The 20,564-nt window shown below is 49.0% G+C and overlaps 1 protein-coding gene across 2 annotated transcripts in view; it reads right to left on the bottom strand.

Moving 5' to 3' along the window:
- Positions 1-20,564, bottom strand: part of LOC144145289 (endothelin-converting enzyme 2-like) — a 53,094-nt gene that overhangs the window by 19,598 nt on the left and 12,932 nt on the right. For both annotated transcript variants that reach the window (XM_077676840.1, XM_077676839.1), the window contains exons 2-4: positions 9,450-9,582; positions 5,035-5,369; positions 2,757-2,865 (exon numbers count right to left, since the gene is read on the bottom strand). In XM_077676840.1, coding sequence (XP_077532966.1) covers positions 2,757-2,865; positions 5,035-5,369; positions 9,450-9,497 — 492 coding nt within the window. In that variant the 5' untranslated portion in view covers positions 9,498-9,582. The remainder of the gene's footprint in view (positions 1-2,756; positions 2,866-5,034; positions 5,370-9,449; positions 9,583-20,564) is intronic.

Here is a 20,564-nt window from a genome sequence, read left to right on the forward strand (position 1 = left end):
CATAGGAATCAGTAAAACACGAAAGTGAAATGTGCAGCGAAATCTGCAGCTAAGCATGATTTGCGGGTCGGCGGCTGTCTTGTAGGTGTGCTTGGCGAGCGACGTCCGGCTGGCGGGTCGCTTCGGAAAAGGGGTACTGGCGTCATTTCCGTGACGGATATGACGCCAGTGAAATCTTGGGGCATCGGGGCATAAAACACCTTCGTGTTCAAATATAAAACCCGAAAACGAACAACCTAAATTATAATGTACACTTCAATACTAAAGGTGGCTTCTCCGCAAGAAGACACTGTGTGCAGGGGTGCACCCATTAAGGGCCACTTGCTTCGTTGTACTGGCGTCACTTCAGTAACGGATATGACGTCGCCGGAATGTTTGCGTATCCGGGAATGAAACACTTTGGTGTTAGAAAAACGAATGTGTTTGAACTCCGACACGACTGCGTAATAACTCCGTCAGCAGAAGGTGAAGCCCTTGCGTGGCAAGGCCAGCTACATGGCTAAAGAAAAAAACTGGCAAGACCTAGCATAACCCCGCAAAACTAAGCAAAACCTCGAAAGGCCAGGACCAGCTAAATACCGGTCAGCTAACCGGTGTCTACAGCATTGAACTACCAGTGCAACCTACGCCCGATATTTAACAGAAGAGCTGTTTAAGCTCTTGGTTCCACCGTCTGCGCAGGAAAAGTACAAATAAAATGCACAGCGCACATGAGCGTGCGTCTTGTTATGTTAGTTGTAACACGGCACGCACCCACGTGGGCGAGTGGCCAGGAATTGGGCGTAAGGTGGGCTAATACGCCCACTACACAAAACTGTTAATTAGAAACTAAAGCATTTTAATGAAGAAAGAGCATATACAGTAATCCCTCGTTAACTCGAAGTCGGAAAATCCGCTGAAAATCTTGACACAAATGGAGTTTTGATTTAAACGAAGTGCTGAAATTATGTAGGTAGGTCACTAAAGAGCTAATGCCGGCAAGAAACGCCTCACTGCATAGGGGAGCTTCCGTAGTAAGGCAAAAAAGTTTGAAGAAAAAACGAACTTTTATTATATCGGAAGAAAGACCTGCGTGATGCTATCCTGTTTCGCGCTCGCATCAGGTCATAGAAAAGCGTTTTCAAGCTGTTCAATGCACCTTATAAATTGTTGGTCGCCATTGCTGCAGTCTACCTTGTTGCAAAGCAGGCGCAACATTTTTGTTGTTTCTGTCGTTGTAGGCACTTCTCGAGGCTACTCTTCGTTCTCATGATCAGGTGCACCGTCCACAACTCTCTCAATTGTGTAGACGTAGGACCGCATTCCCGTAAAGGGAACAGCGGCTTTGTATATTGTAAATTTTCCGTTCAGCACCGCATTCGGCGCGTAGGGGGAGCTAAGCGTTAGAGCGGACGCCTTATCAGCTTTCCGCAGCGGACTTTGCCTTGTGTTCACTCCGTCAACATTTCGAGATATCTGTTGTGCCGAGAAAAAACGTTTAAAGATAAAAGGGGACAGATACATGGCGGCTATGGGAGGTAAATGCACGGCGGATAAAAGTTTCGACAACCGATATCTCGAGACATCCGGGTTCGAGTTAACGAGGGAGAGCTGTAATCACAAGCAAGCGAGAATTGGTTACGCTGTCAATGAAGGAATACTCGCGCGCCACCTGTACTCTGCAGCTAATACTGCCGATACTTCCCTAGTTTGTACCGCCGCCAAGCGGCTCTATCTGTTTAAAAGGCGTGCGACAAGGCCTGCTTGGCGGTGTGGGCTCCTTCTTCGTCTTTCTGGTTCTTCTACACGCAGCTTCGCCTTTAGCGAAGCTCCTTCAACATGGAAACGTTTCTTTGTTGCCACATTTGGCGGCGGCCGAAAATTCTCCAGCACTGTGCAGCTCACATGGGCCAAAGAAGATCCGGACGACTCAGAAGAATCGTTCATAGGTAACCACAGCGCGAAAGACGGGGCAGACAGAAGAGTAACCACAGGACACGCGCTGTTCTGTGGTTATTCTTCTGTCTGTACCGTCTTTCGCGCTGTTAGTAGTTATGAACACCTACCAATTCGACCAAATAACGATGAAAATGTGGACGTACGTGTACGTATGAATTCGATCACGCTGCTTAAAAAAGGACTCACTATGTCAGAAGGGAATTTTAGTCTCATGTTAAGATCTCCAACGGTATTGTGCCTTATATTGATTTCCGCTTGTAATTCATGGGCGATCTACACCTCCTTATCTTTTTTCCCTCTCTTGTACAAGTGTGTTACATTATTTGTTTACCATCGCCATAGCCGTCATCTTAACAGCCCATTTGTTGCCATTGCGGGATCAAGGCGTCCCAAAATGACTTAAGACTACTATTCTCCTGGGCTTTCCGAGACTATTTTATACCCCAAGTCTTCGTAGTTTGTTTCACCACCTGATCTTTGGTATTCACTTAATTACATTGCCATCCTTCAGCATTCACCCCGTTAAAAGGAGTGCTCACTGACAATAAAAAAAAAAAAAACCCGCATGTAAAATCCTCGTTAGTGTGTGATCCTTCACAGTGTCTCGTTTTTGCGTTGTTTGTCCTTGTAAGAAGGCCAATGAACTGTGTAGTTTATTTTTCTGTCAGCGCTGTAACTTCATGGATATCCAGGCCTTGGCGGAGCAATAGTACCACTCTCCGCGAATCTCAAATGTCTTGATGCAACGCTATTCGTGTTGCTCCTTTCTTTGTGATCAAGCCGAAGAGATAGAGAGAGAAAAAAACTAGGTGCGTTACCGGGCCGTCGGCATCTCTGACGACGGCTCGAAGTGGCGAAACGCTTGGCGAAGGTCTCTTGGAGCTGGCCGGCGGGGAACAGCGGGGTACATTATCGAACTCGTGTGACCTGGGTCGTAACGTATAATTTTACAGTTTAATCGCTGCTTTTTGGGCCATGTGAACAAGTATTAGGCCTAGTTTATAGTCTAAGTATTCCTTTATCGAATGACTCATTTCGGCTGCAGTATTTTTGTTGAAGGAAAGAGAGACCACTAAAGAGACAAAAACAAATAAGAAGCTTGCTTACAGTTTATCTTCATGGCACAGGAGTACTCCCTGTCCCTCTAATAACGGTGTAATAAGTGTTGAATAATGATACGCGGAATGTATACCCATCTTCTTACTGCTTGACTCGTTACAGCCACCTAAATAGACTGGGATGAGGGGATTATCATTAACGGCTAACTCTTCGAACGACGTAAATGTGATAAGACTGAGTTTGAGTCAATGTGTTTTCGTATCAATTAAAGTTATGAGAAAGTAATATGTCTACCGCGCGACTAAAATTCCCATCATTACTTTTTAAAAATGATGTACCAGGATCTAGCCACCAATCAGGATAGTGATTTCCGCATTTAGACTGTTCGCCCGAAAATCATTCTACCAAATCTGATGATACCTAGAAGCATATTTGGGTGTTAGAATTGCGTACCTATAGCACTGTGGCTTTAGCAAACTAACCCTACGAGATAGTCGAGAAAGTTATCCTTTTGGGTCGAAAAATGCGTTCTCGTTGTTAGTATGGAACTCTCACTCAGTACGGTAAATCTGTTTAACCGTATGTGCGGTTGAGTGCTTTCTTATCCTCGCTTTTTCTCTTTTTTTATTTTTCGCCTCTTAATTATACTGATTATGTGTGTGTTGTGTTGTCTTTTTTTCAGATATTATGCTGCCCTCTGGCTACTGAGTTCAGCAATAGGCAACCTGTAGGAGTGGGCACACTTGAAACCCGTGTTTCATTCTCGTGCATTTGTGTACATTTTTCAATCCCACCTCATTGTATATAAATATACGCGCATCAAATTAAAGCTCTGTGTCCTTCACTGATTTTATGTTTGTCTGCCTTTTCTTCCACCACTACTACCCGAATGCAAAAATTGACGCTATCCTCCGCACATTCCTCTCCATTGCGCCCTAATGTGGCAACCAGCGAGTCAGGTGGACCCGTACGTCAAAGTCGCTCATTTGCGTACCTTTGCGCTATTTTGGGGTGGAGCTGTTACAGGCTAGTTTCCATACGATCGACGCGCGCGCAGTTCTGGGATGCGGAAATCTCGTAGAGCCGATACAGCAAAAGAGAGTACGGTATACGCTCTCTTCTCACGAAAGCTCATCGCTGGCGCCCGCCTAACAACTAATGCGCAATCTTTCCTCACACCATTGCTGCGTCGTCGCACGCGCCACACTTCTGCGGCTCACCCTCTCCACTCACTCCCTGTGCGTCACCCATGCGCCCTTCACACTTTCGGTGCACTCTCTCCGCTTTCAACCGATGCGTCGTCAGTATATGGCGCTAAAGACAAGTCAGTGTACAAACTGAAACGTAAACTACACGGAACTGGAAATAGCCAACGTGTGTCTGTTTGGCTCTTGACGTCAGACACCGCATGGGGCACGTTATCCGAGTTGCATTCCTGTACAGCGCCGCAGGCCATTCACATTCACACCCTGAAATGGGACTGAGGTTTTTATCTCCAGTGATTTCTTGTTTTCCTCGAGCACGGCCCAATTGTAAAAATGAGGCCCTCCCCCGGCTTTTCGCTTTCACTTTCTCTTTCGGTCGTATGCGGCAGGGTCAAACCTAGTCTGTATTGCACTCTGATGAAGGAAAGTCCACTTGCGAAGCGTAGATGTAAAATTCCTTTTTATCTGTATTCCACTTTTCACTCCCCATATTTCGACGTGCTTGTTGAGAATTTCGTTTGCTCTATTATAACAACTACAGGCACGCCAATGTTCGTGTCCGCACGCATGTGTTCACGACGACTCCTATGTGAGCGTGCTTGGGGTTTGCTAGCGTACGTCTAACAGGCTATTTCTCATCTCTCCTCAAACTACAAACACTGCCTCCACGCAAAAGTGGTATCACTTCACTGGGGTGCAACAGAGAGAAATCTGCTGAAATGAAGACCACACACCTCAACTATCAGATACGTTTCCCAGCTTTTGCGTACCAGGCGTGACGACCCGGAGTTTCATTGACAGTAATGAAAAAAACATAAGCAAAGGACGGTACCGCAATCGTGTGTTCGAGAAGGTCTTGGGGTTGCCTTGGACAGCATTGCCTGTCGCGTGTGCGAGCCCAGGTTCCCGGGGGCCTTCGTGGTGCTGCTCGGCCCTCCGGCCTGGGCTTCCGTGCAGGCCCGAGGCCACGGCTGGCGGCCCGGTTGGTTGTTTGGCGGCATTCGAGTGGCTGGGGTTCCCGGAAACCGTCGGGGTCTCGCTCAGACTCGAGGAAGGGTTCGAAGGGCTGCGGCTGCGGGCTTTGTCCTGCCCCTTCGTGCCGGGAAACGAGGGGCGGTGCTCCCGCACCGCAGTATCTCTCTTCCCTTTGTCCGCGCTTGCAACCACCTGGATGGCGCGAAACCACCACGAAATACAGAAGAACAAAACATTTATCGACCATTTAACTCTAAGAAGGTGGGTGACTAGCGAAGCTGTGCGCACAACTTAACGTTACAACAGTACGTATACATTCGCATCACATTTTGAATGAAATTGTTTTATGACTCAACGCCGCTTCGGTCAACGCCGCTTCGGTCTGCGCCTGTCTTTGTGTACCTCTTTCTGAGTAGCGTCTTCCTGAGCGCAGTTTACCCCTTCTGAGAAAATGCACCAACTCGCCCAACAACAAGTTCTTCTAAGCTTTTGTCGCTCGGCGTCTGGGGACCTCTTCTCCTACAGCTCGGTCGCATACACGCGAAGTTCAAGCTTGCGCTCGGCGTCGCAGCATTTGTTCCCCTTCCCGGGCCAACGGATGGGCCCGACGGCGACGGTTCATTCGGCGACACGGCCGCCCTCTTGTAATGTCACTGCCGCCTGAGCGACGCGGCGTCGGCGTTGCACTCCCGCCGCTGCTCGCGGCGTCGTTCCTCGTACCAACGCGCAATGCGCAGAGAGGGCGTTCTCTTTCGCTTTGTGGCTCAGCATCTGCGTCACAAACACGTGGCCATAGCGCGTTCCGTCGTGAGAGAACCCGGCGTTCAAGTTCTCTTTATCTTACCGCCTCTCGCATTCGGTTTCTTTCGCGCATGCGCACTCCATGCCTTAGAGGGTTTTTTGCACGCAGACCCTCAGGTCGTTTGGCCAGGCAACCAAGTAGTTGCCTAGGCGTAAATAGCTGAGCTGCAAAGGGCTCACGACATTTTAAATGAGGTACCCGCGCGGAGGTTTGGTGTAACTTACTGGTGTGCTTTTATTTTGCGTAGTACTCGCGTATTGACAGAGTAAGAGATCATATTTCCGTTGGAGTTTCACACTGGAATGAACAGAACACGCTACAACCCCAAAACATAAAAACGAGACACACAAGAGGCCGTCTCTCTCCTTTTACACCCTGCGCTTATCCTCGACTGTAAACTGTGATCTCATCGAGTCGTAAGGCTGCACTAATCCTGGTGGCTTGTGTGCAAGACAAACACGTGCAGTTTCCTTTGGGCCTTTGGAGCAACCATAACTGGCGAAATGATAAACAAAATGAACACAATGGAGGTTAAAGGCCAACTGCCCTCAAAATTTCAACATTTTGAAAACATAATTTCCGTATAGTCTGCTGCAAAAGAAAGCAAGATGCAAAATACAACAGCTGAAATACGCGCGTGCACGCTGCAAGCGGTCAGCAAAAATCGGCTATTTTGAAAGAGAAACCGAGGAGAGCGTCGCGATTGCAGGGACGTTGCAGCCGTCCAGCGAGCGGCTGGACGGTCGGCAGCTCAGGAGCATGTCTGCACGCAACCTCTACGCGCGCGCGGGGCAGCAATTGGGTGAAGTGTGCGCAGCAGAGCTCGACTGGTTCTCCGGCTACGTGGCTGGCCCGAGGAAGAAGCCCCTCAAGGCTGGAACGTCACAGACGCGTCAGGGCTGTTCACGCAATCCGCCGGCAGGTGCAGCGTGGTTTGCGGCGGAACTTTTAAAGCAAAGCTTGCTAGCTCTACCAGCGGACGGTTCGTTCGTGGCGTGCGGGACAACGAACTCCCCACATGGTGGAGGCGGTGGCGGCAAGAGCGAGGGGGGCGGAGTGTTCCATTCATGGAGCACACTAGAGATGGCGCGGCGGATTTACCCAGCCTTACCCGCGCGTAAGTGCCTGCTCGCAGGCGGCGGCGGCGGCGGTACGGCGTTGTAGTCTGGTTTAGCGACGGTTGTTTTGGGACTGTTTTGGTGCAGCGTCGCGTCCATTGCGCGGCTTGATTAGCGTGTTTGACAGCCCATCCAAGGTAACCGGACCCGACTGAATTAAGTGGTTGTACGGCAAACATACGTTAAGTATTGGTTTGCAGAGCGGGAAAACAAAATGTACAAATAACATACAGATGCCTGGTCGCTAGAGAAACGCTACCTTTTGCTCACAGGAATGGGACGCCGTTTTCTAAATTGGCGAATACCAATTCCCTTGTGTTTAAAGAGGTATCACAAATGACGAAACTAGCGACTGGTTCTGATAAATTGCGATTATAAAAGTTCCCTATCCTTTCTCGCAATTTTCAATCTTACTAAACTAACTAGTTTAAATCGCTTAAATGGGAATCACTAAGCTCACATGCCGAATTGTTTCGGTGTCTGCTCTTGTGTCGCGTGGTGGTGTAGCCCCCAGTATCCAGCTGAGTATCCAGCTATAGAGTATCCAGCTGACCTCACTTGGGGCACTGGGTTGTGCGGAATTGATGTGGATGCGTATGTATTAGTTGAGTACGATGAAGGAACGTGTGTGTTTGTAGTATCTGTAGAGGGCGCTACATGCCATTCTTGCTATATATAATTGTGGTCAATAAAGGTGGGCGCCATTCGTTCGGCTAGCACTGCTCCAGTCACTGGTGCGTGCGCGCCTAGCAGCCGTCACCACTCATTCCGCTACATGGTGTAAGAAGTGGGATCGCTGAGTACGGTCCTCAGTGGCGCTGCTAGCTTTGTGCGATGGCAAACAAGTCAGAGGCCGGATTTACTGAAATACCTGGACTACACCCGCCACCAAGCTTCGACTTCGCCGACCCAAGTGCGTGGCCTACCTGGATTGGGCAGCCTAGGAGGACATAGGTGTGGGTGTGGTGGTGGGAGGCTACGGCGGAGGAGGCTGTAATCAAGGGTAATTTCCTTGAAAGTGAGGACAGGCTCGGAGGTCTCGTCCTCGGGATGGCCGTGTTTAGGAGTACGAGAAACAGTGGCCCGGGAACTAAGAGCTCGAGCATGTGCGTTCGCGCCTCTTTAACACCTCTGCCAGTGTAGGTCTGCCAGTTGCACGGGGTCTGTCGGAGCGCTTTGTAGAATACGTTTTAGGTCTTGGGGGGTATAAAACCTTGGGTAAAGAGTCGGATGGCCTGCTGCGAGTCTGATAGAAGAGTGATTCTATTAAGGACACATAACCTTACAGGCACTCTGCAACACTTCTGATAAACGCTTTCACTCTTTGCAAGAACTGCGAAAGCTATGGTTATCGCCAGCACTCAGCGGCATTGCGTGATTTGCTCGTCGCAGCAGATACGCCGTCAGTTTATGCTTTCATTTCGTGGCTTTGTTTTTAAAGTGACTTGAATGTGTTAATTACTTCAACCGATGAAAAGCTGGCTAACAGCCACACTGCACCGCTGTAATGAAGTAATTCGAGCGCTTGAAGAACGCTAAGACGTCGACAGAGAAAAAAAAAATCTTTAGAGCATGTCTCTGAGCCATCTGATGGGCACTGAGAAAAAAATTATGGCTTGATACCTGGTGACCCTCTATTCCAAGTACTGTTTCTGTTTGTTGAGTACGTTCTGAAAGCGTTAGGAATTTAGAAAAAAAGTTGAGAAGAATGTTGCTGGGTCCCTTTAACAGCCGCAGGACATGAAAACCATTGAATGCGGCGAAGACGCTCTGTTACAATCAGAAAGTGCATCCCTAAAAATTGCGAAATGAAATTTCACCAAGTGTTTACCCGCACGAACGTGTGATTATTGACTAAAAATTTTAATAGACGTTAATATAAGGTTCGTATAAGTACAACAATAACCAACTCTGTTCCTTAGAACGGTTTTGTTTAGCTCTCGAAGGTGGCATGTAGCTGGAAGGTGGGATGTACGGCTCAATTACTTTGCTTTTCTTGCCTACTGTACTCGACTGTCTCGAATTACCCGCTGTTAAGGAACACAAATGAGAATTTTGTCCTAAGAACTGGCGGTGTTAGCGAGCTTTTTGAGCCAGGGTTTCTCTTAACTGACCCTCACGACGTTCCTCTTAGGGATAAGAGTGCCATTGACTGTCGTTATATGCAAGACTCCAGCACCGACATAAGCAGCTTTTTAGCGGGCAGAAAACAAATAATTGAGGGATGGCGATGCGTATCAGCCCCTATATATAAATAATGAAAACATAATTGAAACTCTCGCGAACGAGTAGCAGTTAAACGACACAAATGAAAAGAGCAGAAGAAAGCCAATTCCGCTTTATGTCACGAACCTTTTGCTGACCGGTCACTCCTGGTTTTCCCGTCTTGCTGTCTGCCATGATTAATCTTGATTCGTTCTCGTGGTGGGTGAGCGCACGAATGACAACCGTCAGGGTCGGGCGGCTTCGGACGTTTTCAGAGTGTCTGCGTGTTTAAGTAAGGCCATACAAATGGTCTAAGCTTCACAGCGACTGCACTTGTTACTATAGCCAATGCCTTCAGAATCATTTGGAGCAGGAACTGCTGTTGCAGGGAGAAATTCAATTGTTTCGCGGTACTTGGTCGTTATAACTCCACGTCTGCGCAAAATGATCTTGCTGGGAAGTTTTTCATCGCGTTAGGCTCGATAGGTGTGAGTTTGCGGTTGATTACGGCGGCTGAAAATGTTTTGTTTTGAAAGCGAAATATTATTGGGCAGCCAGTTTCCTGCCTAAAATTGTACAGCCAATTTGTTTGCGCGTAACCTTTATCACGAGGAAATTTTAACTTCACAGAAACCAAGAGATGAAAGAAGCCAGGCAAACGTCGTCTTCACCCTGTCAGAGTCCACGCTCCCTGAAATTACCAATAACGTTTCTGGGACTTCAGTGCAACAAAGCAGCCGCCTAAATCACACCTTCGCGAAATCACAGTAAAAAACCCTAAGGTAAATGGTAGTCAAAGCCGAAAGTAATGCGAATAAAAGCTCTCATCGGGGGTACAAACCATGCCTTAGACCCCGTTTTGAGGTCTGTTAGCATCTCACAACCCCACAGCGAGGGCCATAGCGGTGGGTTGAACGCTGTTCAGCTCGACCAGCCTAACACTGCGCATCGATATCGGTTGAGGTACTTGGCCCGTCAATTTTGTGAAGGTATTGGGAAGCGATAAAGGCGACACGCTTCAAAAGCACCAGGCTATAGTCATACATGAGCCGGAACCCGGCTATAAATACCTGACTTCTCTGTTATGTCGCGCCCGGTGCATCCTCTACCGAGCTAGACATTGGCACATACAGCAGCCCTGTCCCTAAGGCGTGGTCACTGATCCAGTCGCTCCAGGTTCTGAAGTGTTCACAACACTGTGTAAAAAATTCCCCCGCATTTCCCCGAGGGGGAGAATGTGAAAGTGCGAATGCACGGTTGTCGGCCCGCTTGCGGCGCTTGCGCTCGGCCCCCGCAGCCCACCGCCTCGCCGCCTTCTCTTCCATCTCTTCCATCGGGTTTGTAGTATCACGTGTACACCACGCAGTTATCAAGCCGCTATAACGCCGCTGAGTCGCCAACGCACGCCGCTGACGACGTAGTTTGAATGCGTTAAAGATATAAGGCGCGTTATTCACACTGATATCAGCGTGGCTTCCGTGGCTTAGTCGGTAGCGCGTCGCGCTGCGGCCGCAAAGTCCTCGGATCGAAACCTGGCGCCGGATGCTGTTTCTTTTTTAAATGTAGAGGAGCACTGCGGACGCCGCCGACGCCGCCGCCGCCGCCGGCGGTGGATGGTTTGGGGTCGCTTATAAAGAGCATTCGCTCTTAAAATTGGCTGATGGTTACGATACCCCCTAACGTAAAATTTGAGCGCAACTGTTTGATGCATGTGGGCCGCGATGGCAAGCACCCGTGTCGGCGGCGCGAACTGCACAGTCTTCTTGGGAGTTGCGCATACCCGCTGCTGAGCCTCTGCTCGGACAGCTCGTTTACGTGCAGCGGTGGACGGAGCACTTCCAACGTCTCGGAAAGTGATGGCGTCACCGGCGAACGCACGACAGCGCACGCTTCTCTCGCGTTATCTATCTCGCAGCAGGTCGCCACCACAAAGCACGTCTCGCGCGGCACCAGCGGCATACCAGTTTCGTCCTCCTACTTTCGCCATACTCTCCTCCACCGCTTTTCACCTCGCTTTGTTATCGGTGTCCTCCGCGTTCTCTCGGTTACATTAATGAATGCCGTCGAGGGACGCTCTGAAACTACAAAAGTGGTAGCTGAAGAGCTGTGCTCTAAAAGCCAGTTCTGATGCAGGCACAGCGCTGGGTTGGAGGGCAACGGCGGAAAGAAGAAAGTTAACAGAAGGAGTCCTTTGAATGGCCGTTTTTTAGTACATTGTTGACGTATTTAGGTGTCCTTCATCGCTACGCACGTAAATCTTTCCGCCGAGCACCGCAAGGCGCACACAATTGAGGCGTTTTGTTGGTGGTACACCGAAAAGCCTTCCCAAAAATCGAAATGGTAAAAAAAACCAAATGTGAAGACGCTACAGTACCAAGCCATCGCCTATAAAATATTGACGTGTAAGCTTAACGGTAACAGTGAAACAAAATGAAAGCCACAAACTTTATAATTAAACATGCAGGCTCCAGCGTGAGCCAGTATCCTATTCCGACGCCGGCAGTAAAAATACAATGACAACAGTTAATCCCCGAGCACAATGTATGCTTGAGAACTCCAGACAATACTTTCAATCTCTCGCCAATCCTACTGTACTCCTCTTTGTCGGTCATAAACTTATCTGTAATGGCGGAGTCTTCTCACCGCGCGAACTCCGCAATTATCCTTAGAAGGGAACTGCGGGCAGGATACACTTCGCATAAGCTAAGACCAAGGATAGGATCCTGCGGGCGTTCTAATTTCAGTTGCTAGCGTGCCTACGCAGTGTGTAAGGGAAGTACTCTGCAGGGAGAGAAAAATATGCTGATATGTACGTACACAGTCGGAGTCGCTGAGTCAATTTCAGGCCTATGCTTCACTTCTCGTTGCGCTTCTTCTTCCTCTTAAGACGACGACGATGATAATGGCGATAATGATAGCAATGCTCTCAATGAGTTTTAGATTAATCACAAGAAGGAATGAGCCAGTACTCACAAATCTGCACCCCCCCCCCCCGCTCCCTCGTCGGTACTTGTAGAGAAACAGCAGCAATTAAGCAGATACACAATGAGAGAAAGAAGTTATGGCACGGATAGGAATAACACAAAGCACCCAACGATTGTAGTGACGAAAGCGCAACAAGCGCCCTCACTAGGGTATAAAACTGATCCCTTTGACAAGGATGTTGCAAGATAATTAGATTTTCCAGATACGTGGTAAGTTCACCAAATATTAGTATTATTACCAAATATTATCACGAAGTATTAGGACATATTAGTAGAAAGTAAGAAGAAGAAATGGGTGTGTGCAGTACTTGTAGCGAGAACGCAAGATAACCATTGGTCATTAAGGGTAATAAGGTTGATCCCTAGAGAAGGCAAGCGTGGCAGGGGGCGGCAGAAGGTTAGATGGGCAGGTGAAGTCAAGAAGTTTGCGGGGATAAATTGGGCGCAGTTAGCACTGGACCGAGATAATTGGCGGTGGTCTATTCGAGAGGCCTTTGCCCCGCAGTGGGTGTAAATAGGCTGGTGATGATGATGACGATTTGAAGCTACCCTTCGGATATGTGGCGCGCGCTCTAGAAGAGGATTGCAGAATAATTTAGATTACCGTTGAACGATTAAGGAGCGGCGAAATCTCAACACACGGGTGCTTTTTATTTTTCACCTCGATGCTGAAAGAGCACCATCGTGTTGGACGATGGAGTGTGGTACATAAAGTCCGGAGATAACAAAATAAACCAGGCGCCGAGATAAAAATTTAAGTAAGGAAGTGAAGTCAGGAGGAACCTTGCATGGGTTTTGCACAAGTTAAAAACAAACACTAAACGGGGTCACTTTAGTTTTCTCTCATGATGTAAGAAACCATCAGCATGAGTTCTCGTTGAGTTGTGTAAGTTTAGGTGTGCTGTATTGGTGGGTTGGAAGAAGGAATATTGTTACATAGCCGGCGCACACACGGTGCGTGGACGAGAGACGAGACAGCGCTGGGGACTGAACCATTTATTCGTCCGTGAACACAGTATTTAAAGCATAGCAAGGGAGAGTGAGTTGGGAAGGAAGAAAGGGCGAGGAAAGACATGACGCTGAGTTGTTGATACGTCACACGCCTGGCTCAGGCGTCGGGAGATAACAAAGCAAGCCGATTTACAACATTTCTCCTCCCTTAGTATTGAAAACGCTGTACAGGCTTTCTTTCCCGAGTAGAGCGTCGCAAAACTTGCGGTGGTTCCTGCGCCTTCTGGATAGGCGGTGACGGTTTTGCGGGTGCCACCAGGTCTGCAGGCTGCTCGTTCAAATCGCCTTCGTTGTCGGTTGGTGTGGGCGCAGCTGCAGCCGAAGGGCTCCCCTCGTCTTGGTCTCGGTGAACGCCGCTCCGAGCGGATGCCGGGCTCGGCCTGGAACGCACTTGGTCTATGTGACGTCGAACCACCCCAGCGGGCGTTTGTATGATGACCATGCGAGACCCTGTTGTGGACTGAACTTTCCCTGGTGTCCATTTCTCCCCCTGGCCGTAGTTACGGGCGTACACGGCTGTGTCGGGCGGCAGTGTCCACTCTTCCGTCTCCCGGGTTGACCCTGGGAAAGGTGGGAAACACGAGTCCAAACGAGAGCGGATCAGGTAGCCGAATAGAAGTTCGGAAGGGGATTTTCCCTCGTGGCACGGCGTTCTCCTGTAGTTGAAAAGAACTTTCACCAATTTCTCTTCCAATGTGCCTTCGCTTATCTTCTTTAAAGCTTCCTTAATCGTCCGAACAGCTCGTTCAGCGAGCCCGTTAGATTGTGGGTGATACACAGCCGTAAGGAGGTGTGCGATGTTATTGTTCTTCGCAAAAGTGGCGAATTCTTCACTCGTGAACTGCGTGCCATTGTCCGTAACTATTGTGCGTGGAACACCGAATCTGGCAAAAATGCTGCGTAAGCTGGCAATTGTGGACTGCGTGCTTGCATGCCTCATGGGCACGGCTTCAATCCACTTAGTGGCCGCATCCACGACCACCAATATCATGCTGCCTGCGACCGGCCCGGTGAAATCGGCGTGCAGCCTCGACCATTTTTCCTTAACGGCTGGCCAACTCATTGGTTGAGCGGAGGCTGGCATAGGCAGGTTTTGCACGCAGTTGTGGCACGACGCTGAGAGGTGTTCTATCTCTCGGTCTAATCCCGGCCACCAGAATGCCGATCTGGCGACAGCCTTCATTGCCGATGACCCTTGATGTGTCTCATGCAGCATATGTAGCACCCGTTCTCGTGCTTGTGTGGGAACAACAACTCGATGACCCCAGTATAACAACCCATGAGCCACGGATAGTTCTAACCGGCGGTCCGAGAATGGCATCAGCTCTGTGTCCTTTACATGTTTCGGCCAGCCATTCTTGGTGTACTCAACGACCTCCGCTAGTAAAAGGTCCCGCGCAGTTAGCTCTTTGAGTTCTTCGACAGACACAGTACCATCATCGAAACTTGCTAGAGCGTAAACATACTCTGGGGGTTCGCTTCTCGCTGGTGGTGCTGGAGTCTGCAGCGGTAGCCGGCTAAGGGTGTCGGCGTTTAGTAGCAGCTTACCGGGCGAATACTGAAGCTTGTAGCGAAATCCGCCGAGGTAGAGAGCCCAGCGCTGTATTCGAGCTGCGGCCAACGCTGGCGTCGGCTTCTCTGCTTTCAGCAGGCCCAGAAGCGGCTGGTGATCTGTGACCAAGGTAAAATCTCTGTTGAGGAGATAGTCGCGAAATTTCGACACCCCAAAAACAAGGGCCAAGGCCTCACGTTCTAGCTGAGAGTAATTCCGCTCAGCAGTGGTCAGCGTTCGCGAACGGAAGCCTATGGGACGGTTCACTTTTCCATCTGTATGAAACAGCACGGCACCAATGCCATGCGGAGAAGCGTCGCACTCCAGTTTTAATGGCTTTGCGGGGTCGTAGTGAACGAGCACCCCTGCCGCAAGTAGGCACTGCTTTGCGTTGGCAAAGGCGGTGTCTTGAGCTTCTCCCCAGACCCAACGCGCATTTTTGCCAAGCAACTGGTACAAAGGTGCAAGCAAAGATGACATATTCGGAAGGAACTTGGAATAATACGACAACATGCCCAGAAATGAGCGTAGTTCCTGCACATTTGTCGGGCTAGGAGCCTGGGCGATTGCTTCCACGTGTTTCTCAGTGGGGTGTAGGCCGTTTTTGTCGATTTGGTGCCCTAAGTACGTGACTGAAGGCTGACTAAATTTGCATTTGTCTAGACGGAGTTTTACACCATGCTCACGGAAACGCTGCAGTACCGCTCGCAGGGTCTCGCTGCTTCCCTGTCGCTCCGCAACCAACACATCATCGAGGTAAGCTTGCACGCCTGGTAGCCCCTGCAGGACTGTTTCGATTTTTCGTTGGAAGATGGCTGGAGCAGACGCTATGCCAAAAGGCAGCCTCTTGAAGCAAAATAGCCCTCTATGCGTGTTAATTACGCATAGCTTCTGCGATTCTTCGTCAAGCGGTACTTGATTATACGCGTCACGCAGGTCGAGAGTGCTGAAGTACTCTCCCCCGTTTAGGCACGCAAACATGTCGTCAATCACCGGCAATGGGTACTGCTCCAGTTCGCATACAGGATTTAACGTGATCTTGAAATCGACGCAAATCCGAACGGTTCCATCTTTCTTTAAGACGGGCACAATGGGCGTAGCCCACTCCGCATGCGCTACCGGTGATAACACCCCAATTGCTACCAGTCTGTCAAGTTCTTGAGAAACCTTATCCCGGAGAGCGAAAGGAATGGATCGTGCCTTACAGAACTTGGGTGTAGCTCCTTCCTTGAGTTGAAGGTGCACAGGGGGACCGCTGATGCAGCCGAGTTCCGCGCTGAAAACGTCTTGAAACTCGCTGACGATGTCGTCCACGGCCGGCAGACTCGTTGGCGATCCGGCTTCCGCAGTCAAGTTAAGGACAGGTGACCCTACATTGCTCAGCTGAAAAATTAGGTCCCGCCCGCATAGACTAGGACCGGGGCAATTTAATACGACCAAGGAGCAGTCTACTACGGCACCCTTGTAGGCTACTTTCATGTCCAATTGTCCTAGGATGGGGAGTTTGCCAAGATAACAGGAAAGCTTGATAGATGAAGGTTGCAATGCCGGCCATCTCTCCCGGTTCTTTTCATAAATTTCGCGTGGCACAACGCAGACGGGCGACCCCGTGTCTATCAGCATTGGCATGTCAACGCCGCACCAAGTGAATGTCCTGTGAATTGGGGGCTCTAATTGCCACTTCCGAGATGAAGTCAAAGTCCAGAGGTGCATAGCTTCGTCTACGTTCCCCTCCGCACAGTCTTCCGCCACCGCCAGTGCTCGTCCCCGCATGCCTTGCGTCTGCACGGTTTCGCGTTTCCTCGGAGCGTCGCTCGAACACATTTTCGCAAGATGACCCGGCCTACCACAGCGATAGCACCTACTCTTGGCCCAGCCGCACGCGTGGCTGTTATGCTTCTTACTTCCGCAGCGTCCGCATTTTAGAGTAGGCTCTTTCGTCAACACGCCCTGCGCGTCAACCTTCAGTACGGTATTTGTATCGCCCGATATCTTATTTGCGTCATCTTCTGCCGTTTCGGCTGATAATGCTATCGCTTCGGCCTCTTCCAAAGTCAAGTTACCTTTTGCCAAAAGCTGTTTTTGCAAAGCCTTTGATCTGACACCACAGACTATACGGTCGCGGAGCATTCGTTCCAGCATGCTGCCGAAATTGCAGTTGTCTGCAATGCGTCGGATGTCGACAAGGAAATGTTGCAAAGGCTCACATTCATGCTGACATCGATTGAAGAACCGGAAGCTTTCCGTTATCTCGTGGCGCTTCGGGTCAAAATATTCATCCAGCGCTGCAACGACTTCTTCGTAGGTTAGGCTGTTCGGTTTCTTCGGAGCGACTCGTCCAGCCAGAATCTGCACAGTCCTCGTGTTTAACGCTGCTACGAGCAACGCCCTTTTTTTCGCTGTGTCGGTAACCCCCGTTGCCTCAAAATAAGCTTCTGCCTTGATGACGTACGCTTTCCAATTGTCCCTCTCGCCGTCATACTCGGGAAGATGGTGGTGAGCCATGGCTGCCGTTGTCGTTGCTGCAGGTTCTTGAAAGACCGTACCGTGGTTTTGCTCGCCGTGCTCTTCTATTACTTCATGGGTTCCTTTCTTGCTCGTCGCCACTGTTACATAGCCGGCGCACACACGGTGCGTGGACGAGAGACGAGACAGCGCTGGGGACTGAACCATTTATTCGTCCGTGAACACAGTATTTAAAGCATAGCAAGGGAGAGTGAGTTGGGAAGGAAGAAAGGGCGAGGAAAGACATGACGCTGAGTTGTTGATACGTCACACGCCTGGCTCAGGCGTCGGGAGATAACAAAGCAAGCCGATTTACAACAAATATGTAAATGGGCCATGAGATGATGCTGCATTCGGTTTCCGGATAGGTAAAAGCCCTGCACTTAAATGGATGGAGGAGAAAACGTATACTGTAGTTTAAAGGAACGGAAAAATGGGAAAATGATGACCTAATGATGGTCTCACTCATGACTTTTACCAGGCGTTCTGTTTTTTGTTGGCTCTATTTTTCCTTCAGGTTCATTGCGACGCTTACAAGATTGGATATCTTCCACCCACACTGTACAAAGGTCACGCTGTTATAGTAGCAAAAAAAATGATCCTGACAAATTGGTAAAGTACAAGAATATCGTCCCATTTCTTTTCGTAATATAGATTATATACTACTTCCTATAGATTTTCCACAACTTTCTTCAAAATGTCATTGAGCACATAGAAGATGACCATCAAACATGTGGCATCCGCTGGCGATATGCTCAAACTAACGTTCAGATTGTAAAGTTTACACTTGAGTGTGTTTTGGTACGTCAGCTCAAATAGTCCAAGTACAACTATGTTTCGTAAAGGCTTTCGGTCGTCTCAGTCACCAATTCCTGCGTCGTGCTCTACAGCATGTGAAACATAGCATCATGGCTTACCGATGATATTTGAATCTGTTATGCCGATGGCCCTACAACAGTGATACTCAACAATCGACTAACCCAACTAATTCACCGTTTTTTATCGATTAGTCAAGAATGCCCTTTATCGCCACTGTGGCTTATAGTGAAACCATTATGTATGCGCCTAATAATGCAGGGCAATAATGTTCGAGGCGAGAGTCTTGGCATATACAGATGACGCAGCTTTCTTTTGTAGTGTCAAGGCAAGCATGGAGAATGTTCTTGCCACTACCCAAGAATTTGCGAGGTTACAGGTGCGGCCCTGAACTTCGGAAACACCTGCGGCTTTTGGTTGGGAGAATGAGGCACGACACCCGCTCGTTTCACATGAACAAATTGGAATAGTGAGCTGACGTATTTAGGATTTGCCCTCTACAATATCGGAATGCTGATTGCATTGGTCGGAGCAAACCCTGTGAGCGCCAAACGAGAGATTGGCGTGGGCGGCAGCTGTCCATCTTTGTTTCGTGCCAGGCCCGTGCGTTTCGATAACGTTTTCTATCTAGTTGCGCGGGAGTATTTGGGCATGTTCATTTCCTTGTTTGTCAGCTTGTTTCTCGCTTATAGTACATTGAAGATGTCTAAAATCTGTTTTTGAAAGCGGCACTGCAAAAACGTATTGCACGTTTTCTCGGAGCAGCGGTTTTCTCGGAGAAGTGGTTGACACTTTCCGCTTCTTGCAGGCTTGCGTTTTCATTAAGTTTATATTTAATGTATAGTGAGTCTATTTCGGATGCGCTTCTTTTTGGCCTTTTTCCATCCCTTGTGCCATGCCTCCAATGCCTACACCACAACGTCGTCAATAAAGTGTTTGAAATGTGCGTTCCTACAGATACGCAGGTGCGTTTCCTGTAAAAACTGTAACACACTGGTAGGCTCCCTGCTAAAACAATTACATTTGGACACTGGTACGCTACCTGTAAAAACTTGGATGCAAGACTGGGGTCTTTTTATAGCTTGGTCAACAGATTGCCCTCCTCTGTTCCCGACCAGAGACAATTACTGTTTGAAGAGTGCAGGGATGATGGGTTTTTCAGGGACATTTTGCAGCGAACCATCAGAAAACATATTGCTATCACGCCATCCTCAATCCGATTTTAGCCATCCGACTGTCCTGGTGGGCCACCCTATGGCGCGTTTGTTGTAATTGGTGTGTAAAGACTATTGGCATGCCGAGACACTCAGATCAACAAAGTCAGATTTCCAAGAAACTGGGGCGTTTGTACATAGTGTGCATAATTATTTCGATCAATTATTTGATTGCTTTTCCCTTTTGAACGCTTGTTGGTGTTAGCCGTAATTTAGATGTATTTGTGCTTGCCCTAATTTGAGTGTATTCTCATCTGTGCTTGGCAATATGGTGCCCTCGTACTGTGGTTTCTCTAAGCGTATTATTTTATGCAATAACGAAAAAAGTACGGAGGTGCGCAGTGGTAGCGTCTAGTACTGTGGTGGCTACGCAGTGGCTAGTACTGTGGCGACACGGGTTCCGATTCCATCGGATCTCACAGGTTTCTAAGTAACTCGTTACAGCGGTTACCGTTTTATTTGCCGGAGTACAACAACTGCCGTTCCTCACAGAACGGGGCACTTAAGGCTTTTGCTTTGGAACATTCCCCTCATAAGAATAGACTTTCCTACAGTAAAACATTTACCTAAAATAACAAAAAAGCAGAACTTGTCACCCGTCCTCTTTCATTTGCTACCGCTCAGGTTTACACATACGTAAAAAAGGAGGCGGAGTAATTGAGTTGAGTGCACAACGGTAATAATGTTAATTCGGCACGACGGAAAGCCATTGCTGCGCGCCGAATGGAGCAGACAAACAGGCGCAAATTCAAATGCCGAGCCCTACTGGTAGTCGGCGAAAATTTACCAAAGGGTGTATTGCGGAGCACTTACCTGCCTCTTCGTCTCATTCCAAGTGAATGCAATTAATTTATTCGTGTCATTGTTGCGCATTCAAGTTGAACGGTTTTGAAGCTCGGGTCATGAATAGGAAAGAAAGCTCAGCACAACCAAAGCAAAGTGGAGCAGCACTCTTTACACAGTAGCCCATTGTGCTCTCTATATTTAGCCAGAACACGAGATGCACCTCGCGGTGTCGAGCAATGAGCAGCCTGCACCGTTAACTTTGACCCCTGTGAATTCTGCCCCGACAGCAACGCACTGCAGGCTTCCAGAGAGGAGTAAGGGGAAGGAGGAGGCAGTATGGGTGCTCATGCAAGCAGCAGCCGGTGCTGTCGCCTCCGTCTACTAAGCGTAGCTC

This window comes from Haemaphysalis longicornis, unplaced genomic scaffold, assembly GCF_048455015.1.
Source record: "Haemaphysalis longicornis isolate Haplotype H1 unplaced genomic scaffold, Haemaphysalis longicornis Haplotype H1 scaffold_7, whole genome shotgun sequence".
In the NCBI taxonomy this organism is placed as follows: Eukaryota; Metazoa; Arthropoda; class Arachnida; order Ixodida; family Ixodidae; genus Haemaphysalis; species Haemaphysalis longicornis.